The 26,003-nt window shown below is 40.8% G+C and overlaps 2 protein-coding genes across 9 annotated transcripts in view; one reads left to right on the top strand and one right to left on the bottom strand.

The window, feature by feature from the left end:
• The window catches only part of FBXO34 (F-box protein 34), an 82,509-nt gene extending 58,991 nt beyond the window's left edge, over positions 1-23,518 (top strand). For 6 of the 8 annotated variants that reach the window (XM_054716042.1, XM_054716041.1, XM_054716047.1 and 3 more), the window contains one exon: positions 20,322-23,518. In XM_054716042.1, the coding sequence (XP_054572017.1) occupies positions 20,332-22,443 (2,112 nt within the window). In that variant the 5' untranslated portion in view covers positions 20,322-20,331 and the 3' untranslated portion in view covers positions 22,444-23,518. Of the gene's footprint in view, positions 1-5,013; positions 5,036-19,769; positions 19,776-20,321 lie in introns of those variants that run through there. The other 2 variants (XM_054716046.1, XM_054716045.1) reach the window with 2 other exon arrangements.
• Positions 17,741-26,003, bottom strand: part of ATG14 (autophagy related 14) — a 51,523-nt gene continuing 43,260 nt past the window's right edge. The window contains exon 10 of the mRNA XM_054716049.1: positions 17,741-17,954. Coding sequence (XP_054572024.1) covers positions 17,825-17,954 — 130 coding nt within the window. The 3' untranslated portion in view covers positions 17,741-17,824. The remainder of the gene's footprint in view (positions 17,955-26,003) is intronic.

Genomic DNA, 26,003 nt, shown 5'->3' with positions numbered 1-26,003 from the left:
GGCGGGGGTCTACATAAATACAAGTCAATTCCTGAAGTAAGACATTGCAAAATGTTTCCATAGAGAGAACTTGGTGAATCTATATAAACCTTTTTATAACTTAAAATGTGTTAGGTTTTAAATTTTTAGTATGTTAGAAAATGTCAGTGTTAGAAGCAATGGCTACAATCACTACTGTGATCTTGAGCAAATTTCAGTTTCTGGGCTTTTATCTCCTTTTCAGCACAATGGTTACAGATTGTGAGGTCCAAGAACATTGAGGGGGATATGAGGTTTATGGTGACTTGAGGACCACAAGGGGATAAGTATGCAAAGACTGGAGAGAAAGGAGCAGCAGCTGGTACAAAGGCCCAAGATGCCAATGAACTTAGGAACAGAAAGAGGGCCAAATGAGATGTTTATAAATACTTTGTAGATATGAAGCATTCCTTTACAGCTCAGGTGCTGTTAGGGTTAGGGAAGATGTGTTTGTTTTCTTTTTCCACTGAGCTATGGTTCATTAGCTGCAAGGCCACCTTGCATAGGGAGTATGATCCTACTTTGAGGATGAAAAGGAAGAGTAGGACCCATGACTGACAAATTCCAGCAGTTTGTGCATTATGATTGCTGTTCCTTCAGTTGTACGAATGGTCTTTTTCTATAAGATTGTCATAGGAAAGAGGAATAGACTTAATGACTAGAAATTTGGGGTGAGGGAGTTTTATATAATTTCTAACTCTTACCATGTTTGGCTTTGCTGTTTGGTATGTACAGTTTTGCCATCTATAAATCTAGCACTGAAATCTGATCTTCGGTATCAGGTTTTCTTTTGTGGTTTAGTTTATTAACAATTGAAGTATTGAAGCGTTCTGGGTGTGAATCTGCATGCGTTATAATTAATTTAGAGCCAGGGAAGTTAGGATTTTCTTTTGAAGTAATTAATGAAGCATTGTCACTTCAAAAGAAAATTTTATATATGTAGAAAATTTACAGGAATAACCAAAACTTGATAATAAGACATAGTTTGTTTCTATAACCCTTAAGGATGGAAGTATTTTTAAACTTGGTATGCTCCTCCTTTCTAGTTTGGGTGTGTAGGAATCTGTTTATCAGAAATTTTGGTAGTGCTGACTTTTTTTTTTTTTATCTTTGTAAACATGACCCTAGACAGCTGTGTTTAATACAGTAAAGAGCTGTGGGGAGACTTTATACTGTTTCTTGTTAGGACTTAGCGTCTGTGTATTTTAGTATTTAAAGGATGTGGTTTGGGACTGAAAATGAGAGAGAGGTTGCATAGCTGAATGGCTGCATATGTAGACTGTTCTGGCCTGGATGTTATTAAGCAACATGAACGTTGTTTTTACTCTAGTTAAACTGACTAGAGTAAAAACAGTATTAAGTTAAATAACTTTGTTACAGAAGTGTTTGTACATGGCTAGTGAATAGGATTTTCTTTAAAATCTGATATTACATAGGAATGACTTAGGTAACTGAAATTCGGGGGGGGGGGGGGGGGTGCTGTTTTGCAAGCCAAACTACTTTTTACTTCGAAGAAAAGTAAACAAGATTAAAGGTGACCACAGTGTCCTCTGTCAACTTCTCCACCTCCCATCTCTGAGAGAGCAGGGTGCTAAGACCAGGAAACCTTGGGTGGGTGGAGTTGCTTAATTGCATCAACTTCCTAGGTTGCCCAAGTATTGATTAGTCAGCCACTCATAATGTTTCACTCAAGATGATTCTTGCTGATTGGCTGGTTTCTTTTAAGTCCTTAGGTTTGACATTGATTTCACTCTAATGAATGTTTGCCATGTATAAGGCACTGTGCTGTGTGCTCTCTGAGAAATACAAAACGAATTACTCATACCTTTCAGGAGTTTACAGTGTAGTAGGGGAGGGGAAGACAAGATAGACCATGGTAAGTAGTGTTCAATGAGAGGCAGAGTTCTCACAATCCAGGACTGCTGGCTCCCAACTGCTCACCTGCCTGCCTTCCTGATTGCCTCTAACCGCTTCAGCCTGCCAGCCTGATCACCCCCTAAACACTCCTTTGCCAGCCTGATTGATGCCTAACTGCTTCCCTGCCAGCCTGTTTGCCCCCAACTTCCCTCCTCTGCCGGCCTGGTCACCCCTAACTGCCCTCCCCTGCAGGGTTGATCACCCCCAACTGCCCTCCCTTGCAGGCCTGGTGCCTCCCAATTGCCCTCCCCTGCTGGCCATCTTGTGGTGGCCATTTTGTGTCCACATGGGGGCAGGATCTTTGACCACATGGGGGCAGCCATATTGTGTGTTGGAGTGATGGTCAATCTGCATATTACTCCTTTATTAGATAGGATAGAGGCCTGGTGCATGGGTGGGGGCCAGCTGGTTTGCCCTGAAGGGTGTCCCGGATCAGGGTGGGGATTCCCTTGGGGCGAGAGGCCTGTGGTGGTTTGCAGGCCAGCCACGCCCCCTGTCGACCCAAGCGGAGGCCCTGGTATCTGGAATTTATTTACCTTCTACAATTGAAACTTTGTAGCCTGGAGCAGAGCCAAGCCTCCTGCTCGCTCTGTGGCCGGCGGCCATTTCTCTTGGGGTTAATTCACCTTCAATAATTGAAACTTTGTAGCCTGGAGTGGAAGTCTAGGCCGGCCAGGGCAGGTGGAAAGCTTGGCTTCCTCCATTGCCGGGGGCAACCCTGGCCTGCTCTCTCCAGCTCCATGGCTGCCGCCATTTCTGTTTGGATTTGTTTACCTTCTATAATTGAAACTTTGTAGCTTGAGTGGAGGCTTAGGCCTGCAAGGGCAGGCGGAAAGCTTGGCTTCCTCTGTTGCCTGGGAAACCTTGCTCTCTGTGGCTGTAGCCATCTTGGTTGGGTTTATTTGCATACTCTCTCTGATTGGCTGGTGGGTGTGGCTTGTGGGTGTAGCAAAGGTACAGCCAATTTGCATATTACTCTGTTATTAGGTAGGATTGGTGTGCCACAGAATTTTAGTACTAGTTAGTTTTTGTGTGCCATGAGATGAAAAAGGTTGAAAATTAGCTGTGCTAGGTTAACAACCTTTGATGACCGAGATGTTGATATTTGAGGCTTTGTAGAGAAATAAGGAAGTGATGTGGTAGAACAGATTTTTCTTTGTGGGAGGTAGGGTGGAATTTGGGGAACTGAGCTTACACAGTGTTCTCCAGAGGGCGCCAGGTTGCCTCACCTGCCTGGGTTTCTCACTTATCAAATTAGGTAGATTTATAGACTGCATGACAATGAAGGGCAGGTGTTGTTGTTGTTGTTGTTTTTTCTTCAGTCAAAGGAGTCCCTTTATTTGGAGGCCAGATTGATGAAGATGTAGAGGACTAGGATGCTGTTGTAGAATAGCTCCTGGCATTTACCGTATTTTCCGGCGTATAAGACGACTTTTTAACCCAGGAAAATCTTCTATATGCCCAGTTGTCTTATACGTCGGAAAATACAGTACTTTTCATGGAGCTCCTCTTATATGTAAAGTGTTCTGTGCTTGATCTTGTGGGGGAATCTATAAAATATCAGTCAGGGACCCCTGCCCTTCATGAGTTGATGGTATTGTAATGCTTTCCTTTGGACTGTTTGTTCACCTTGGATCTACGTGTGTTCAGTTATCTTTGGGTCTTTAACTATTTACTGGGCAAAGAGAAACATTTCTGCTAAAATGAACTTTAAGTGACTTTGATTTGTGACTTATTTTTCCTTTTAAAGAATGGATAACTACTGGGATTTGAGGATTTAGAAAATAAAGTCATAAATATACTGTACTTAAAATTAGGAACCTCTGTACCACTGATTTGGTGATCTTTGGGCAAGATTTGACTCTTCTGACTATTAATCATTTGTTATATAAATATGTGTGTATACATGCACACAAAGCTTCATTTAAAATACTGTAAAGCACATTTTAAAAATGACTTAGTTCTAAGATGAACTGCCACTTGTATATTCAATCTCCAAATTAAAATATTTATGTTCACAGATGTATTCATTAAATAAATATATTCTATGTAAGTATATTTAGTAAGTATAGTTATGATTTATATATTCATTAAACATGTCACTCATTAAAATTATTTATTACATTTTAATTGGTCACTTTCCACATTTGTGAAATGGGAGTAATAATAATTGCATTGATTTCATAGATTTCTCCTGAAGATGAAATTAATACATATACTTATATAATGAAGCTCTTTAGACTATTAAGTGCTCAATAAATATCAATAGCTACATTATTATTCATAGTAATATTTAATATTAATGCTGTCATTTTTCCCTTCCCTATGGGTGAATGTGGAGGGGAGTGGCTTGTTATAAAATGACTAGAGGCCCGGTGCACAGAATTTGTGCACGGGGCGGGGGCGGTTCCCTCAGCCCAGATTGTGAGAGGGCACAGGCCAGGTCGAGGGACCCCACTGGTGCATGATTGGGGCTGGGGAGGGACATGGGAGGGTGGTCAGTCAGGTAGGGACCACAGGAGGGCTCCAGGGTGTGTTCGTTCCATCTTACTCAGTCCTAATGGGCTGGACCCCAGCAGCAAGCTAACCTACCAGTCGGAGCATCTATCCCCTGGTGGTCAGTGCACATCATAGTGACTGGTCGACCGGTTGACTGTCTGTCCCCTGGTGGTCAGGGCACGCTGTTGGGCGGCCTTAGCATATCATTAGCATATTACGCTTTGATTGGTTTGATGGCCTACCAATTGACCAGACACTTAGCATATTAGGCTTTTATTATATAGGATTTTAGTTGACTGCCTGTGTTTGTTTCTCTTTCATTTCTTTTTATCTTTCTTGTTGCTTTCTGATTTATTTCCTGTCCAGTTTTCAGTAATGGGTATGGAGTAAGACAAGAACTTATGTTGGTTGGTGCCCTGTGTCTGAACCAGGAAGGAGTGGATGCATCAGACAGCTTGTGGTTTGGTGGGCAGGGACTTACAATGAGCCCTGCAAAGCTGCCCTGCCCAGGGAACCACTGAATTATTCCAGTTTCTTCACTACAACTCAGATGGTATGCAGCTCCACACTGTGTGTGCGTAATGGACATTTTAAAAGATTGGTAATTATGGAAAAATCTAGTTAAGTATAAAAGTACAGAAATAGTAGGATAGGCCCCCTCTTAGCCATTACCCAGTTTCATGGCCATTTTTGTTTGATCTATACTCCCAACCATTTCTTCTCTCTCATATTGTTTTGAAGGAAATCTCAGACATATAATTTAATCTAAAAAGATTTTAGGATGTATATCTTAAGAGATGAGAACTTAAAAATTTAGACATACATGTATATATACACAGATATTAATTTTTACATTATATCTGTTTGATTCAGGATCCACATAATTAATTTAAGTCTCTTTTGATGTATAGGCTCCCCTCAATCTCTGTCTTTCTGTTTCTCTTGGAATTTACTTGACAAAACTAGCCTTATTTTGTTCTATAGTTTCTCCCTAATCTAGATTTTGCTGTTTTTTGTCCTTTAGGTGTTCAACTTTTCTCTCTCTGGTGTTTCCTCTAAATTGGTAGCTGATTAAGGATTGACCATGTTAGTATTGATTTTTTAAAGTGCCTCTCCCCTCTCCCCCCCCGCCCCCCCAATCAGAAGCATGTAATGTCTGGTTGTGTTTCAGTTTTGTGATGTTAGCAGCTACTGATGATGAATGCCTAGATCTGTTAAATTCACTAAAAGTTGGAAAATTGTAGTATCTATTTCTGTCATTTCATCCACTTATTTTTTAATCAAAACTAATCAGGAAATATATTTTATTTAAGTCATTTAATGGCTTTAAGTTATTTTATTTTCAATTAGTATTCTTTTTCTATGGCTTTGTAGCAGTAATTAAAATATGATTTGATGTTGATGTGCAATATACTATATTAAGTAGTTGATTACTGCAGAATGACTTCAGACCATACAGTTCATCTAGTTAGGAAGTTGTCATAGAGTGCTTACTGATGGTTATTTTCCAGCTAGAAATACTAATTAGGGATAAATATATACTCTAATTACTATGTAACTTCTCTACTTGTATAATATTATAAAGTACTGTTTTAAAGTCTTAAGTGCTTATGTAAATTATTTTTTAAATGAGCTATGTGTTTGATTTTCTAAAAATCAGTTCTAGGCTTGATTTGGAATTGGGAGTACTAGTAATAAAGTCTAAAATATGTCTCTTTATTATAGTTAGCTTTGGTGTTACTTATTTGAAGACCTGAGTTTCAAAATTGTGCAGTTTTTTTGTAAAATTATACAAGAGGCTTGGAAGATCATTTGATTTTTTTTTCCAGTTTTCTAATTTATAGTATGTCCTATTGCATAACTTCTGCCTTTTATATTTGAGTATTATCCAAAGGGTCTAGTGCCCACTTGTTGTCTTTGAGGACCTTCCAAATAGCTCTCTATAATATTTATAGTATGACAATATTTTTATTTTTGGAAATAATTTATTTGTTTGGGGGAGAAAAACCCCATTCACCTCATTGGTATTTCATTTAAAGCAAGCAGCTGAAGCTGGAGCACTGTAAAGTGTTTTAAAGCCTGGGGTTTGACCAGCTTGGGTGAGCTCAATAAGAAGTCTGTGGTGGGGTTAATAGGGGAGATTTTCTTCAAGAGACCAGATAACTGACTTCTTTCCCCTCATACTCTTACTACTCCCTTTCTTTTCTTTCTTCAAATCTTGTTCAAGCTCAAGGTGCTCTTTAGTCAAAGCTAGTAAGTATAGTCGAATATAATCTTCAGGTACATCTGCAGTGGAATAAACCTGATTTTTGCTTTTCTTTGGGGAATTTTGAGAGTCTGCCTTCCAGATGAACTTAGACCTTTGATCATTTAAATGGACATAGAAGGGAAATTAAAGTGTTAGGTCAGGAAATAAAACTCAAAAGTTTCAGCATTTTGCCAGATGAGTCTTTAGCAAGTTTTTTTGTTTGTTTTTTAGCAAGTTATCTTTTAGGTAACTCTTTAGAAATTGATGGTATAATACATCTCTTAAATGAATAGCAGTTTTGTTTTCTGAACCTTCTTCTTGCTGCTAATACAAGCTGGGCAAAAGTAGGTTTGCAATTGTGAGTACATGAAACAGAGTTTATTCTTATTCTTATTTCTTAATTATTGTATTGATTTTTATATGAACAACTGTAAACCTACTTTTGCCCTCCCTGTACTTCGTTAGATCCAACTCAAGGCTAGAGTGATCCAGTTGAGGTACTTGTACAGTAGAAATGAATGTTACATTCTTGCCCTGTTGATTCAGGTTGCTTCATGTAGAATACATTATTTATTCAAATTCAACAAACAGTTTTTTTGAGTGAGGCTCTGGGGCAACAGCGGTAAATCAGGCAGACAAGGTGTCCCCATCCTTGAGAGCTTACGTATTGCTGAAATTATCCACAGAATTCCCGAGGCGGAATAGTGAGTGGAATTCCACATAAGGTTCTCTTTTGACCAGCTGTCCAGAGCTGCTTTTTGAGGAAAATCAGAGACTACCTTTGAGTAGAGGGAGTAGAATACAAGCCGGGTCTTAAAATTTTACAACACAACATTATCTTTGTTGGCTTTGAGTTTGGTATGTAGAAAATAATGGTTCTTTTTTTCAGTAAATAAGAAACCTACTAGTGATTTCTACCTATTGTTATTTTCTCTTTTTATCCTAAGATTTTGTGCTGAATTGCAGGTTTTTCTTAGTTTAGATTTTCTGAAATAATCTTTTCTTCTGTCTCTTTTTATAGTTGGCTGGTAGGATTAAAATTCCGATATTATTTGGTTGATCATTAGCTATTTCCAGACCTTTGGGAAGTAGCTAAATGTAAACATGGTTACTACATATTCTGTATTTTTATTTTATTTTCGTTTGTTTTGTTTTATTTTTCAAGATAATCTCAATTTCAAGTATTTTGTTCCATTTTGTGGACATCTGGGTTTTTTGAGTTTACAAATCTGTTTTTATTTTACGAATGAAGAGAGTCACATTCTGCTTAAAAGTCCAAGAGGCATTTTCCAAGATACCGAGTTGCTTGTCAGGTTTAAAGAGACACAATGAAGGAAGACCACCCAGAGGCTCAGAGATAACTTAAAATTTCTGACACTTAGTTTTTAATTTAGATAATAAATGGTCCTTTAGGTTAGTGCTCTTTAACCTGAGTCCCTGGATTCTGATGAGCTTTAGGGAGGTGGTTTGTAAATCTGCAATGATAATGCCAAACTATGTAAATGCGTGCCCTTTTCTCAGGAGAGCCTCATTTGTTTTCATCAGAATTTCAAAGGGCTTGGCAACTGCCAAAAAGGTTAATAACAACTGTTTTCTGTATAAATGGGATTTTAATGAATAGGGAAAACATTTTTGTCCCTTCCAGACATATTTTGCAGAAAATTAGGAGATTTTCCAGATGTTTATTATTATTGGAGTAGTGAGCTCTTGAATTATTTGAAGTGTTCTCTTGAGCCAGCTTGGATTATATAGAGGTCAAATCAAAATAGCCTTATTTTAAAAAGATTTAAAAAATATATATTTTATTGATTTTTTTACAGAGAGGAAGAGAGAGGGATAGAGAGTTAGAAACATCGATGAGAGAGAAACATTGATCACCTGCCTCCTGCACACCCCCTACTGGGGATGTGCCCGAAACCAAGGTACATGCCCTTGACCGGAATCGAACCTGGGACCTTTTAGTCCACAGGCTGATGCTCTATCCACTGAGCCAAACCGGTTAGGGCACTTTATTATTATTACTAGAGGCCTGATGCACGAAATTCGTGCAAGGGGCTCAGTTCTCGCAGCCCTGTCTCCATCCAGAAGGTCATCCGGAAGGATGACTGGTCTAATTAGCATATTATGCTTTTATTATTATAGATTATTATTTATTATTTTTATTGACTTTAGAGAGGAAGCGAGAGGGAGAGAGATAGAAACATCAATGATGAGAGAGAATCATTGATCAGCTGCCTCCTGCACGCCCCCTACTGGAGATCGAGCCCACAACCCAGGCATGTGCCTTTGGCCAGAACCGAACCTGGGACCCTTCAGTCCACAGGCTGATGCTCTATCCACGGAGCCAAACTGGCTAGGGCTCTTTATTATTTTTTTATGTGATCTTCAAACATCAAACTTTAACCTGTAAGTTCTTGCATTTACTCCATTGTTATGGGCTGAATTGTGTGCTCTTCCCTGCTTCATGTATTGAAGGCCTAACTCCTAATTCCTTGGAATGTGACTGAATTTGGACAGAGAGAGGGTGGGCCCTAATCTAATCTAACTGCTGCCCTTGGTAGAAGAGAACATTTGAACACAAAAGATACAAGGGGCGTGCTAAAACAGAGGGAAAAAGTGAGGATACAGTGAGAAGGCAGTCACATACAAGCCCAGGAAAAAGACCTCAGAAAAAAGCAAAACTTGATAACACTATGATCATGGACTTTTAGTCTCCAGAACTGTGAGAAGTAACTTTCCTGTTGTTCAAGCCACCCTAGCAAACTAATACACTCAGTATAAAGTAGCAGTTGGGTGACAAAAAAAGAGTATATCAAGGTAACTTAACTATTTTTCTTTGTCCCCCAGTACTGGGTCATATGATAAAATGTTGTGTATAGCTTTACATAATCTAGTACCTGAAAGAGATGGTTTGACCCATGAAATTTGGACCCATGAAATTAATTCCTATTCTTACTGGTCTTCTTTATTGATTTAATTATCATTTTACAGTTTCCCATTTGCCTATGCTTATATTTTGTCTTCTAGTCTCTAGCATTTCTCATTCTGTGGGACTGATTTTTATAAATAAGTCCATTATAAATCAATAGCAGAACAGTGTCGCTTGTGTATTCTCCCATGTGTGTTCTGTACAGTCATTCCAGCCCAGTCTGGTTCTCTGGTACTGTCATCTGTCCTCACACCTCTTCCAGACTGTCAATTTTTGACATAACAAGCATCCCTTGGAGATATTGTGGGTTTGGTTCCAAACAACTGCAATAAAGCGAGTATAATAAAGCGAGTTGTAATCAAATGGTGGGGGAGGGGCTTGATTTCAATTTGTAAGAAGCATAATATAGCAAAGTGCAATAAAATGAGATATGCCTGTATATTTAGTTTTTGGAATTTCTCTTTGCCAAAAATAAAATTTGAATTTTTTTAATGATGTCTGCTTCTGTTGCTAACTTGATTCAATAAACTGGAAACTTTTAGATTTGAAAATTAATAAAAGGCTAAGAGATGAATGTATGTTTGTCAGGTTCACCACGAGGGCAGGAATTCTAGTTTTGTTCATGCTGAAGCCCCAGGGTCTAGCACAGTCAGTACCTGACACTCAGCAAGATATTAAATATTTGGTAAACACTATGTTAATTTTAAATACGGTATCATTCAAGGCATCCAAAATTGAGCACATAGCCCAAATTCTGCTTCCTGTCACATTGAGGTTCCTCAGTTTTCCTTTATGATATTGAGGATTACCTTGCTAAGGAGTACCCTCTCCCTTTTCCTCATCTGCTTCCTTCATTGCATAGTAGGTAAGAGATGGCCTTTGGCTCCTACCACATGTGCATCCAGGCGTCTTGATGTGCTTGCTGTGTGATCCTGGCAAGTTCCTCAGCTTCCCTCTGCTTTGGTTTCTTCATGTACAGTTGGAGATAGAGTATGCACTTCTTCTTTTTTTTTTTTTTAAATATGTATTTTATTACTTTTTTACAGAGAGGAAGGGAGAGGGATAGAGAGTTAGAAACATCGATCAGCTGCCTCCTGCACACCCCCTACTGGGGATGTGCCCGCAACCAAGGTACATGCCCCTGACCGAAATCGAACCTGGGACCCTCCAGTCCGCAGGTCGACACTCTATCCACTGAGCCAAACCGGTCAGGGCAGAGTATGCACTTCTTAAGTTGTTTTTGGGGGGAGGATTATAAGCTTAGAACAGTGCCTGGCACATAGTAAACATCGTAGAGCTGTTAAAGCTGTTATTATTTTAGTGTGGAAATAGCTATTCTATTCTCACTTGTTTGTATCTGGTATCTTTTATCTCTAGTTCTACATTGGTTTCTTTCCCTTGGTATAAGACAATTCTCTTTAAAGAACAAAACCTTTGCCATAAAACTGACATGATTTTCTTGGTGGTAACCGTGTTAAGTTAGCACTATGCTTTTGGAGAGTGCTTGGGCAAGATATATCCAGTCATAAAAATACTTAACACTATGACTCAGGAATTCCACTTCTGGGAAATTTCTAAGGATATACCCTTAAATACATAAGAGATTATATCCATGAAGATGTTACATTATAATGTCCAGGGTTGGAGAGAATGGTTTAATAAATTCTGGCATTTATACTTCTACAGTTGGTGGGTTTGAAAACCATGTAATAACATGGAAAATACTACTTATTATGAAAAGTACAGCATTATATGTACAATATGATTATAACCATGTTAAGTAAATACATACATCTAGGAATTTCCAGAGGATAAGATATGTAAGGGCTCTCTTAAACCCATGACTTCTTTTTAGATTCTAGTTTTATGCAAAGCTGGTACTAAAGGCCCAAAGTTTACCCTGAATTGAGATTTCTTTATATCTTGTTATAATTATACTAGAGGCCCGGTGCACAAAATTCGTACACGGGGGGGGGGGGGGGGCGCTCAGCCTAGCCTGCACCCTCTCCAATCTGGGAGCCCTTGGGGGATGTCCGACTGCCGGTTTATGCCCAATCCCAGGGATCGGGCCTAAATCGGCAGTCGGACATCCCTTTCACAATCCCGGACCGCTGGCTCCTAATCGCTCACCTGCCTGCCTGCCTGGTTGCCCCCAACTGCACCCCCCAGCCGGCCTGGTTGCCCCCAACTGCACCCCCCATGCCGGCCTGGTCGCCCCACACAGCCTGCTTGTTCAGTCGTTTGGTCGTCCCTCACTAACTAACCCCCCTGCCGGTCTGGTCGTAGGCAGCCATCTTGTGAGGGCATGAGGATTAATTTGCATATTGCCTCTTTATTATATAGGAATAGGATCTTTCCTATTTGGTTTTAGGAACTCCAGATTTAGTCAAATTCTATAGAATGGGATGGCTATGGGGTACAAAGATGAAGATACTAGTAAACCTTTCGTGTACTCATGGAGTAGTTTTATATGAGAGATAAGGAAAGTACACAAACCCCCACTATATGATTTTTTTCTTTTTTGTCCAATAACATGACACTTTGGGCTTCTTAGTGTCTAATAATTAGTTTTCTGCAGTATAGATTTTTCACATTTATCCCTTGGATATACTACTTTTTTAACTCTAATATTCAAATTGGCTTTGGTAAGTTCTAAAAACAGGTCCCAAAGCAGCAATTTTTTGTTTTGTTTTCTATTGACTCTTTATGTCTTTTCAAATGGTAATTCTTAACCAAGTGTACACCTTGACCAGCCAGTAAGTACATGGACTGCTACTTCAGTCTTGGTTCAACAGATGCTAAAGGAATGTGGTAGAAGAAGCATTAATTACTGACAGCTGGGTGCAGTCAGGACTGTGGTTTAGGTTTTATTTCTTTGGTCAACATCGTGAGTCCTATTTCTGAAGTAATTCTCCCACCCCATCCACCCCCACCCAGGATTGCTGACAAAAGTCTTAACTTGTCCAATCTTTTGTCTGTATTGATACTGCAAGCAAACTGTTTTGCTTGGTGCCTTAATGTTTGTTACCTGAATTTTGACTTTTTTTATCTCCTTTTTTCTTTGATAAGCCATTTAAAATTCAGGTACCTATAATGGTGCTAATGGGCTAGGCCAGTGGTCGGCAAACTGCGGCTCACGAGCCACATGCGGCTCTTTGGCCCCTTGAGTGTGGCTCTTCCACAAAATCCCACAGCCTGGGCGAGTCTATTTTGAAGAAGTGGTGTTAGAAGAAGTTTAAGTTTAAAAAATTTGGCTCTCCAAAGAAATTTCAATCATTGTCTAATGAGTTTGCTCTAACCAACTGAGCTACCCTAAGTGGCCAAAGAGCCACATGTGGCTCGCGAGCCGCAGTTTGCCGACCACTGGGTTAGAGCATCATCCCCACACACCAAGGTTGTAGGTTTGATCCCCAGTCAGGGCACATACAAAAGTCAACCAATGAATGCATATATTCTCTCTCTCTCTCCCTTCCTTCCTCCCTCCCTCCCTTTCTCTCTCTAAAAATGAAATAAATAAAAGACCAAGGCATCCAACCCCAAGGGTGTGTGCATGTTGGCAGACAAGCAGTGTGGTATTGCAGTGACACTGTAGTTAGTAGCTGTTCTCTTATTTTTCATATCAATCTTTATTTGGCACCTAATGGATGTTTGAAGTGTGTTCATAGCTAGTATTAGAATCTTTACCATTTATTCCCTGGGAGAGATGACATCCTTATGTCCGAGTTACATTTTGGTCAAATAGGGCATATGTTAAAGCTCTGATCAGTTCTTTGAAAGTACTGCATGTCAGTACAAGTGATGTAAAAAATTGCTATTGCCTTAAATATATATAAATTTGCATAAAATATGTATGGAAGAATGATTGGTTTCAAAGTTGAAAAAAGCATCAGCTCACTCAAGGAAGTAACAGTTTACTATGTGAAAGGGTAAAGTTTTTATTTTTCTTTATTTTCTTTAAGAAATATTAGGATAGGAAAAACAAGCAAGTGTTTTATCAGGAATGTGGAATATCTCAAAGTCTGTGGAGGCAGAATTTTCTTGGTAATAATACATTTGTCAAAATATATTAATGATTTTGGGGGTTCTAAACTTTTTTTATTGGGTTTCATTTGGATTTTGGTGTTCATTTTAGCCAGGGCTGCCAAATTGTAGATGTCTCATCTGCTTAGGTAGCAATAAATTGTGATATGCCATATTTTTTAGAGCATTTGGTATTATGTCACAGGAACAGTAGGAAAAACTTTGTAAACTACTGCGTTAACATAGATAATCATGGTAAATTGAACCAAAATGAAATACTTCAATATGTCTCTGTTCTCCAGCTGTTTGATAATTTGTAACAGCCTGAACAAGTGTTCTTTCCTTCAAGGCCCTTCTCCTTTCTTCTCCCTACTCCAAGAAAAGGGGAGTGGGGAGACCCGAGTAAACTAGTATAATATCCCTAATTCAGTATTTTGCAGTACTGTTAATTGTGTTAGGTATCACTTCTGTTGTGCTCACAATAGAATAACAAAGTAGTGGCTACCGTTCCCAACTTGTAATATTCCTTTTCAGTGTGTTTTATATACTTTGTTGCCCATCAAGGTTATCATAACCTTTATTTTCTGGAAGTTAGCTTTGTTTGTTTTTTAATCATGATATAGAATCTATATTATAGATAACCATGAAGCAGGTATGTGCTATACTTCAATACCATTGTGAATTCTAAGATGAAAGCTGTGAGCATTGAGTTCTTGAAAACCTTGCATGTGTTGAGTTTTCAAAGGCCATTCTCTGTATTACTCAGTATCTATTAACAGACAATAAAGGATTTTCCCATTAAATTGTATACTACTAACCATCCGGACCTCCTGAAGCAAAGTTCAGAATTCCCATGAAATAGCTTTAGAGAATATTCCAGAGAGAGAGAGAGAGAGAGAGAGAGAGAGAGAGAGAGAGAAAGAAAGAAAGAAAAAAAAAGTGAACTAACTCCCTGAAAAAATTCCACCCCCAATATTTTGGAGCTCACTTTGAGAAATACCATCTTTTCTGAGTTAGGCTGTGTACTGCTGTTGTGTTAAGGTGCTTTGTTGGGGTTGGATGCATTCTGTCAGTGCTTAGAGGCCTATGGAGGGAAGTCTTTTTAATGCCTCTGCCTGTATTCACACCCTCCTGGTCTTGGCACTTTTTTCTATTTTACTAGCTGGGGAAGCAGTTTCTACCTACTTTTACATATGTATGGCTTTCTATGTGATTATGATATGTCTGGTTTAATTCACAGTTCTATGTAGAGGTTTTACATGGCACTTAAAAATTTGACCCAATTTAAGAAATATTGACCCAACTTGAAAGATAAAGGCTCTTCGAATAGATGCTACCAGAGTTATTTAATTTTATTTAATAAAATTTATTTGTGTCGTAATCGAATCTAAGATTTTATATGCTGTTTTGTGGTGATTTTTTTTTGTTTTTTTTTTTTTTTTGGTAGCAAGGAAAGTATAGATCCAGGAGATTCTTATCTAATTCATATCTTAATTCCACTACTAACTAGCTGTGGGGCTTCAAAAGTCATTTTAGCTCTGTTATTTACTTCATTTGCAAAAACCAGGATTTTATTATATGTACATGTTGCTGGAGTTGCTCATCATTTCTGTAATGGTTCCGTGAAGAAGGAAGTCATAAGATGTCCTCTAGCAGCTTTTACATTTGTAAAGAAATAGTGGATTTATTTACTGTATGCTTTTCCCCCCTGTAAAGGTATCATGGGAAGGGTCTTTCAGGGACTATTCTATTTTTATTACTCTGATTTTTTGTAAATAAAGAGCAGCTGTTAATGCTAATAAATGATGACTCCTTTTTTGGAATTAACAGTCCTGTACTTTTAATATAGTAGAAAGAAACAGAAAGTGCCTTATCTTCTAAACTGTTTTGATAGGCAAGGCACCATAGACTGAGTGACAAATTAGAAAGCAGGCATCTATCTGCCTTTCATGTTAGGCTTCCTGTTAGCTCAAAGAAATTCTGTCTTTTCCATTGCTCGTTGATCAAGTTCATCCCTTCTCAGACAACAGTTAGTATGGCTCCTAGGCTTTGGGACTTCTAGTCACTCTTCCACCAAGAACTCTGGGTCTGTCTTACTCACAATACAGTGCCTCACAGCAGGGTCACCAGGGATCTCCTTCCCTAGCTAACTGGACACAGTTCTTTATTTGACCTTGCTGTAGGGTCTAAAAGTGTCTGCACCTCCCTTTTATACACATTTCCCCCCATATAACAGTGATACATTGTGAAATTTTTGGAAAAAGACATCTGTAATTTCTACCCAGAAAACCTTTTCCTCATTTAAATGTTTCTATGACAACTGTCTTATTCCTTTCCTCCTATTCTCTTGAGTTAATCTCTTTACTAGGTAGCAACAACTAAAAATCATCCCAAAAAGGCAGCTTCTGATTCCCCCTGCTCCAGGTCTGCTCAGCTACCTTCATTACCATCTCACTAAAAGGTACCACTCTCCATCTAGTTGCTGAAGCCATAAGATGAGGACTCAACTTTTACTCCTCTCCTTCAATCTCCATTTATAATTAGTGGCTAAAATCCTGCCTGTTCTTTCTAATTCATTTACTTGTCATTTTCCCACTCATGACACCTTAGCTTGGACTCTGGTTATTTCTCACCTACCTCAGTTTTCCAAAAGCACCGTCTACTTGAAACCTCTTAGGAATTAATTTATCTCCCTTCAACACTTATTTAGCTTTGAAAATCAGGGCTTCTCTGACCTCTTTCTACACCCTCAAGACTGAACTTGATGCTGATAGTCCCCTCTCCTCTTCTCATACCCTTATAACACATATCACATTCTGTGGTAATCGCCTATTTACTTTTCTGTTTCCTTAAAGGCAGCTTTTAGGTCTTATTCATAATTGTACAGTAGTATCCAGCCCAGAGTATGTAGTAAATTTTTCATAATAAATGGATAGAAGGAAATGGGTGGCTGTTAATATGAAAAAATTTTAAAGCTGTTATGTTAGTTTTATGGTTCTGGGTGCCTTAAAAATTGTATCTTAAAGTGATGTGATTGGCCTTTGTTCACCTGTTCCCATGGTAATGGTTCTGTGGACGAGCTTCCAGAGGGTGAAGTATGGTAGTAGGGCAAAGCAGGAGGGGATCTGATAGGCTGGGAGCTGATATTATAGGCTGGCTAGGGTGGGCTCCACCACCTGGCATTGCGGGGAAGGGTAGGCTTTCCTGTGGTAACAGCAGTGTAGCAGAGATGAGAAGGCTGTTTAAACTAGGGCAGTTGTGCTAGGGATGAAGAAGAGGGAGCATATTAGTGGAGTTGGTGATTGGATGTGGGGTCAGGGTGGAGGAATCGAAGTGACTCAACTTTCTGGACTAGGTACTTGATGTAATCATTAACTAGTTTTGTTGGTTTTTGAGATTCTTTTTGATATCCAGGTGAGTATGTCTGCTAGGCAGGCAATAGGATATGAAGTTTGGGAGAGCACATCAGTGGAGAGTCATCAGTTTGTGGTCATTAAAAACTAGAAGAGATCACTTGGATGTATGGCTTGCGTGACAATGGTCTAGAAAAACAAAACTCTGAGCAACACTGATTAAGGGCAGGAGAAGAAGAGATCCGGAAAAAAGCAACGTCAAAGAAACTGAGGAGTTGAAGTTGAAGAGGAAATTGTGTGATAGGTCATAAAATTTTTTCAGCTTTAAAGAGAGTAAACAACAAAATGGGTCTGTCTTTACCTGTCAGGATGAGTGCTTCAGTATGGACTGTCTGCTTGGCTTTTTGTTGGGCAGTTCCACCTCACCCCTATTGAGGCAGTCCAGCACCCCAGCCCAAGTCTGGAACCCATGACACTCTTACACCAGATCTAACACATGACCTTTAAAGTTCCACTAAAGTTAATCTAAGGTTAAAAACAGATTCTGGACCCAATTCCAGAAATTCTGACTCAATGGGCCCAGGGATCTTAATTTTTTACAAGGACATTTCTGAGTGTCTCAGGAACAGTCTTGTGTAGGTAGGTGCTATATCTCTGCAATTTATTTAATTGCAAGAGAGCAGGACTTTATTATAGAGAACTTTAAAAATACAATTGTGATAAAGAGATTGGCAACCATGGAAACCTGGCTGGAGCTTTCTGCAGTGTTTAAGGGAGTTAGGTGGGGGTGGGAAAAGCGCCACCGTCTGATGTAATCTATTAGAGATGCAAAGTTTTTTTTTAATGGATCTTTGCAGCAGATGCCATTGGTGCCCTGCTCATATGGTGTGGTCCACCAATGATTTCAACCAGAACCCAGAGTTCTGCTGTTTTTTTACTCTTAAGTCTTGCCAGGACAGGGTCTTCAAGGCTTGCAAAGGAGAAAAGGAGAGGAGAGGTTAATATCCTAGGCAATCTTCATCCAGTTGGGAACTCAAGCCTAAATGTCCTGTCTTCTTCAGGGGACCCATAGAATTGTTCCCCACCCTCCAACAGTCACCCTGATTGCATCACATGGTTTTGTTAGTTTTTCTCCTTCCATATTGTACCTTTCTTCCCCTCCCTTCTGTTCCTGGGATCATCTCCTATTTAATCTGCTATAAAACCTTATCTATTAGTAATGTGCCATTTGAGCTGACTTTACAGGTTAATAAATGCAAACAAAATCCTTCTGTTTCTTCTTAATGTCCCCGTCTATCAATTTAGCACCTAAAATAATGTGTGAGGGAGGAAGGCAAAGAGAACATACTGTGCGATGCAGAATGGTACACACATTGCTGAAGTTTAAATTTATCCACAGACATTCTGTAATAAGATCATTATGTGAGAATTTATTGGATTTTTTAGCAAACTCCATGTCTTTCATTTTACTTAGGAGTTGAAGGGATGTGGAAAAAAACCAGAAAATTGTTGACACAGAAATAGCTCTAGATGTGCCTCTTTTTTTCCATTTATCATTTATTAATTTATCTATTTTATTCATATATATCTTCATCTTATTCTTGAGTTATGGGTGGTTCTTTTATAAGACCAAATTACAGAATATATAATAGAAAACTACTAAAATGTTATCATGCAGAAAGGGGAAGATCTTTACAGATTTAGGATATAAATTGCCAAAAATCAGAAACAAAGATCTATTTCAGGGATATCTTTTAAAAGATACCTGATGTGCCTTAAATGCAAGATTTCTGTTTACCTAGCTGGAAGATACTTATAGCCACATTTCTTCTTTTAGCTGAGACTGGACTCTAGGAATTAAAAGTTGAAATGAAAGGTAAACTTGTTCTGGATGATCACTTTCATTCTTGATTATTAAAGCTGATATCTGAAAGCAGATACCATAGAGGCTGCCACATTGCAGGCACTCAGTAAAGTTATGGGGTGAATGAGAGAAATATGATGAATTGCCCAATATGTATGTCTTAGACTGGTGTCCCCATGAGTGAGAATAGGTGAAAGTCCATGTTCTTAGACTGCTCTTGCCTCACTCCACCAACCTGAGACTGCAGATGTTTATTTTGGTCTGTAGGTTTATTTTGTAGGACACCAGGCATCCCTACAGAACACTTTTTGTATAGCAGTGGGCTATTTTGACATTTAAATGAGATCTTTGGATAGATAATCTGGTATTCTGACCTCTCAGTTAATGTTTCAATGCAGACTCAGAGAGTAAGTGATTGTCCAAGGTAAAAATCATCCTGTGTGGTTAATTAGTGCTATGGTAAGGACTAGAACTCAGATCTCTGCATGTAATCATCTTTTTGTCTAATTTTAAAAATGGCTCTCATCTCTACCCCAGGTTAGAGAACAAAAACAAGGCACTTTTTCTGAATTGGTTCCAAATGGCTTTTAGAATTAAATAAGGATTAGAGGTTCTAGATTTGATTTACGATATTTGCAGAAAAAATTGGCCATGAGGATACAAGCATACAAATAGATTATTTAGAAAATCAAGACTAATAGACAGGCAAAGTACATAAGCAAACAAGTGAAAAGTTATAAACATACCGATATTCAAGTGTGGGAATAGCTTAGAAAACAATATAATAATTTTGATAGACCTTTGCAACCAATAAAATGCTAGTTACAAATGACTTAGAAATAGTGTTAATCTACTAGGAATTCTGGATGAGTTTCTTTTCTAGTTTCCTTTCTTCTATACTGCCTTCTACCTACTGGAATATATTCGGTAGGTTCAGATTTCTTTCTTTTAAGCACTAATTTTATATATAGAATATTGAATATTTTCTGAAATTCTCTCTGTCCACTAAGTCTAAAATTCACCAACTTATTTTCTGGCCTATACACCATGGAAAATGGTTAGTTTGCTTTTGTTATTCTTTTTTTAAAAATATATTTTTATTGATTTCAGAGAGGAAGGGAAAGGGAGAGATAGAAACATCAGTGATGAGAGAGAATCATTGATTGGCTGTCTCCTGCATGCCCTGTACTGGGGATTGAGCCCACAACCTGGGCATGTGCCCTTGACCGGAATTGAACCCGGGACCCTTCAGTCCACAGACCATTCCTCTGTCCACTGAGCCAAACCGGCTAGGCAGCTTTTGTTATTCTTGATCTGTAAATTAAAAACTAGCTGAAATGAGAGTTGGTAAAGATTTAGTGAACAGATAGAAAATGTTTCTATTATTTGCTAGAACTATCTGAGTGTAAGTAAAAAAAAAATTCCTAAAAACAAAATGAGAATTGTAATCAAATGTGTATTTCTTTCCCGTAGAGCCTCTGTTATGCACCTAAAACCATATTGGAATCTGCAGAAGAAAGCACAACCTCTTCAAATTAGCAAGGAAAATCTGAGAACTTCCATGAGCCACCAAGAGGCTATAAATGACAAAAAATGCAAAGCTAACTACATGAAATCAAGTGTCTTTCCTTCCACCTCTCTTGGTAAAGCATCATCTCGAGAGCCTTTTGGGGTCCTTTCTCCAAATGTTCTGTGCAGCATGAGTGGGAAGAGTCCTGTAGAGAGCAGCTTGAATGTGAAAACCAAGAAGAATGCACCATCTGCAACAATCCACCAGGGCGAAGAAGGGGAAGGGCCGCTTGATATTTGGGCTGTGGTGAAACCGGGAAATACCAAGGAGAAAATAGCATTTTTTGCAGCCCACCAGTGTAGCAATAGGATAGGATCTATGAAAATAAAAAGCTCCTGGGATATTGATGGGAGAGCTACTAAAAGAAGGAAAAAATCAGGGGATCTTAAAGAAGCCAAGATACAGTTAGAAAGGATGAGGGAAATCAACAGCAGGTGCTATGAGCCTGAGCCTTTTGCGTGTGGCATTGAGCACTGTTCTGTGCATTACGTGAGTGACAGTGGGGACAGTGTCTGTGCTGGGAGGCCTCTGTCGGTCATACAGATGGTTGCCTTCCTGGAGCAAAGAGCCAGTGCTGCTCTGCTGGCCAGTTGTGCGAAAAACTGCACTAACTCCCCTGCTGTGGGGAGGATTTCTGGGCAATCCAGAGGTGGGCCTCCAGCCTCTGAGCCCTTTTCTGCCCCAGGAGCTTGTGAAGAACCCATGGAAAGGGGACATCCTGAAGCTGGTGAACCCCAGAGTGAGCCAGTCCGCGTCCTCGACATGGTAGCCCGGCTGGAGTCTGAGTGCCTGAAGCGGCAGAGCCAGAGTGAGCCTGGGAGCCTCTCGAGGAATAACAGCTTCCGTCGAAATGTAGGCCGGGTGCTACTGGCAAACGGCACTCAGGCTGATGAAGGCAAAACAGACAAAGGCGCTTTGGAGGCCCCTGTGTCTGTGGACTGTGGCCCTTCAAGAGCTGACCATTGTTTTGTTGAGGGGAAGCAGTCCTGGGATGGGGCTCCTCCGGGCTGTCCCTCATTGCCAGCAGGTGTGAGTTTCCACATGGATAGTGCAGCAACAGAGCCAGATCAGCACCCTGCTGTGAAAAACAGCAGTAGGTATGATGTAGAAATGACAGAGGAACCTGAGCCACCTTTTCCTCCTCGAACCTGTCCCCAAGCCATTGAGTTGCCCACAAATGCTGTTGATTGTATGAGTCGAGAAGAGCTTGTGCCACAAAATCCTGATCAGCGAAGAAAAGAATCTGTGTGCATTAGCATCACTGTGTCCAAGGTGGAGAGAGACCAGCCTTCTAGTTTAAAGTCCTGTGGAGACCCCCTTCCAGGGAGGCTCTTCTTTTTGCTGCCTAGTCAGCAGCAGTCAGACTGTTCCCAGATGAATGAAAGCACAACCCGAGAGTCTCCAGAGGCCAGCCAGCCTGAAGATGCTGCTGAGGGTGGCAGTGCATCTGAGGGAAAAACTGTTTCAGCTGATTCGCTCGTCCCAGCGCCAGCCCCTCCTGTGGAAAGTACAGTACCAGTACTTGAGGCCTCCAGTTGGAAGAAGCAGGTGTCTCATGACTTTCTGGAGACCAGATTTAAAATCCAGCAGCTTTTAGAACCTCAGCAGTACATGGCTTTCCTGCCCCACCACATTATGGTGAAAATCTTCAGGTTACTTCCCACCAAGAGTTTAGTGGCTCTTAAATGTACCTGCTGCTATTTCAAGTTCATCATTGAGTACTACAACATCAGGCCAGCAGATTCTCGCTGGGTTCGAGACCCACGCTATAGAGAGGACCCTTGTAAGCAGTGCAAGAAAAAATATGTGAAGGGGGATGTGTCCCTGTGCCGGTGGCATCCCAAGCCCTATTGCCAGGCATTGCCTTATGGGCCAGGATACTGGATGTGTTGCCATCGCTCTCAGAAAGGCTTCCCTGGCTGTAAGCTGGGGCTTCATGACAATCACTGGGTCCCTGCTTGTCACAGCTTTAATCGGGCAATCCACAAGAAAGCAAAAGGGACTGAAACTGAAGAGGAATACTAAAGTCTATGTGAGAGGCGACCAAATGGCTGATTTTTAATACTGCAAAACACCACCTAGACTCACTGTTCAAGTGGGTGTTGCCTCTCAGAGCCGTCACTAGGAGAATCTGTACCTGTTCCTTCAGGACTGCTGTTGCTCGGGCATTTTTTCATTGACAAGCTGTACAAGAAAACTGGTCTCATTGTTTTATAGTGGCGCCTCCCCTTTGATCCAGGGTGAAAGCCCAGTTTGATTCAGTTGGCTGTGAATAATTATGCCTGTTTTCCCAAATCAAATCCATCCTCAGAGGACAAAGACTTGCCATCATCAAGGACGGACAGAAAAGTTCACTGCAGATTGTGCAGGCCGTCCCCAAAAAGGGGTTCCAGAAATTTCTGAGCACTGGCAGACACCATATTTGAAATAAGTGAGTAGTGTCCTATGGGAAGAAGAGCAGCAGTCATGGATGAAAAGTATGCGTATGAAGAAGTCAGGCACCTTACCTTAGGCCTTGTATGCTTGATCCTGTGAGATTGATGTTTGTGGATGGAGATGGATTTCATGCCCTGTGGTGTTTACAGTGTATATAATGGTTGTGTTTTCACAGGGCTGTGAAAGTGCACATTAAACCCGAGCGCCTTTACCTTAGATGAGTGCTTTTGGCCCCTCTGTATATAACACGATTAAAATCCATTTATGTATAGTGGACACTGACGGAATCTCATCACCACAATGCAGCTAGGATAGTGTTGCAGCTACAATTGTGTGTGTGTGGTTTTTTTTTTATTGTTTTAAATTTGTATATCCTGTATAAAATATGAATGTTTTGAAAATAAACTATGAATGTTTCCTGTATAATATATGAATGTTTCTGATAAGAAATTCTAAATAGTTAAGAGTACCTGTTGAAAAGATACCAAATAATGGTTTAACTGGACAACCTTAAAATTAGCATAGAGAACAATCCTACGTTATATTTTAGTGATTCAACAAGATTGAGAGATTATATAGTCAGATTATAACATTCTTGTCTACTTTATTCTGTCTGGTTACAAATTTTTTTTAATTTCAATAAAAAGATGCATCTTAAATGGGACCTGAGTTGCAGATTTTTTCCCCTCCTTTTTTCAAGTAACAAAGAAGGATATTGTAAATTGAGTTGTAAGAATTAAAAATTATTTTTGAATTGTTATGGGGAGGGGGAGAGAATTTTTTTCTGCTATTGAAAAGAGACCATCTATATATATAAAAAGCCAATGACCGTAATGCTGGAACAACCAGTAATACTATGACACCCACTGCAGCCAGTGAACCAGCCAATCGGGGGGTGGAGCCGGCTGGCCAACCTCCCGCGGCCCCTCCCCCCTGGCCGGCCCTGCCCCTGATTGGACTCTCCCACCCCGATGGAGGGCAGGGTGGCCAGCCATCCCCCTCGGCCCTTCCCTCTAGCCAGCCCCACCCCTGATGGGCCCGCAGCCCCCTCCCCCTGGCTGGTCCCACTCCTGATTGCCCCCCCCCCCACATTCCAATAGGGGCGGGGCTGGCTGACAAACCTCCTGCAGCCCCTCCCCCTGCTCGGCCCCCCCACACTCCAATCAGGGGCAGGGCCAGCCAGCCAACCACGCTTGGCCCCTCCCCTGGCCACTGACCCCCGATCGGCCCCCCCACCCCATTCATGGGTGGGACCAGTCAGCCCACAGCCCCTCCCCATGGCCAGCCCCACCCCTAATCGGCCCCCCACCCCAATCAGGGGTGGGGCCCACCAGCCAATTGCCTGCAGCCCCTCTCCCCAGCCAGCCCAGCCCTGATCGGCCCTGATCAAAGCGGGCCAGCTGGCCAATCTCCCACCGTCTCCTCCTCCCAACAGGTCCGGCCCTGATCAGTCCTGTTTGAGGCCGGGCTGACCTGACCCCACCCATGCATGAATTCGTGCACTGGGCCTCTAGTTTTAACATAACAAGCTTACATTTTTGCAACCCTTTAACACTTTGAGTTTGTCATCTGCCCAACAACCACTGTATTTCCTGTTGGATGAGGTGTTATCTGACATTCTTACAACTTGTCTGGGCATAATTACTTAATTGTTCAAAAGTCAGTCAGATGTATTCAGGCCTGTGATCATGTACTGCTAGTTGGGGCTGGGAAGTTTTGGGCCCCAGAAAGCTGCTGTGGAGGATCTAAAAATGTGGTGGCTTGAGATCAAATACCCACCAAAAAAACCTTCCAACCTCTGTAAGCTCCAGGCTGTGGAGAAGTGGTGGTAAATGACCCAGTGGAGGGGCTGATCGGGAAGTGATGAGTGAGGGCTGTGCTGTGATGGTCCCAAAGAGAAAGCTGGAAAGGTTGAGTAGGTGTTGGCCAGGTCTGCCAGCAGCACCGAAGCCAGGTGGAGCAGGAGTCACCTATGGCTGAGGCAGTGGTTTCTTCCGCCCTTATCCTTAGGCAGTATCTGTTCCTCCCTGAACTACAGTGTTTCTTGATGCTGAGCAGGTCTTCCCTGTGAGACACGTAAGAATGACACTTGTGATAAGCTGGATCCTGCAGGCTCACTGATTATGACAGGACTGAGGAGAGGCTGAGAACATTTTCCTTCTCTGGTCTTTGGCCCCTCAGGAGGCCCTCGTGACACCGTCCTTGCCCCAGGAGAAGCTCCTGCTGATGTCCACACACCAGGAGGGGCTGTTGCACTGGCACCACAGTCTGACTTTGGGCATCAGCAGTGAGAAGGAGGAGAATTTTACAAATCCCAGAACCCAAGATACTTCAGGGGTAGGTCAGGGTCAAGAGTACAAAACTAAGCAAGACACAGAACCCTTCTTGGTTTGAAGAAGGGTCATTTTGTGTTTGGGATCAGATTATTTGACCAGCTCTTAAGAATCAGGAAACCCAGACTAGACCCAACTGAACCTCCACGGAACCAGCCCCTCCAGCAGAGATGTGGGGATTTGGGGCTGATAAGCTCCATGCTGTGTCATGGCCAGTCTCTTATCAAGGTTACAGCTTTGCAAACGTGGCTGTGTCTGTTTTCATTTTCCCACTGGATTTTAGTAGTTAATGGTGATGGTCCTTCCTCATGACTCACCTCAGTTGAGGTATGTTGGAAATGTTTTTCTTTTTAAATTTTTTTTCTTTCAATTACACTTAATATCACTATTACATTAGTTTCCGGTATAAAACATTGTGGTTATATATTTATATAGCTTATGAAGTTTTATATGACTATGAATGTTGGAAATGCCTTTCAGCCTGAGAATCCCCTGGGCTGAAGTTTCCAGTGTTTGTCCTCCTTCCCTGTGGTTTGCTCTAAACCGGCAATCTCAATGGACCTTCCTGTTAGGTTTGTTGTGATTCCGAATGTAGGATTAAAGGAGACACGCACATACAGGACTTACAGTACAGTTCAGTGTATGGTAAGTGCCCAGCAAGTTAGCTATCATTGTTGGCTCAGGGTGGACACATAGGATAAATAACAAACACTCTTGCTTGGTTTTTCCCTACTCAAGCCGTTCCAAATCTGGTTTTCACATGGGACACAAGCTGTGACTCTGAGGAGCTGAACTGACCCGGAGCAGAGGACACGG

This window comes from Eptesicus fuscus, chromosome 5, assembly GCF_027574615.1.
Source record: "Eptesicus fuscus isolate TK198812 chromosome 5, DD_ASM_mEF_20220401, whole genome shotgun sequence".
Lineage (NCBI taxonomy): Eukaryota > Metazoa > Chordata > Mammalia > Chiroptera > Vespertilionidae > Eptesicus > Eptesicus fuscus.
Note: the sequence above shows the minus strand (reverse complement) of the source record. Positions and strands in the feature narration are given on the sequence as shown.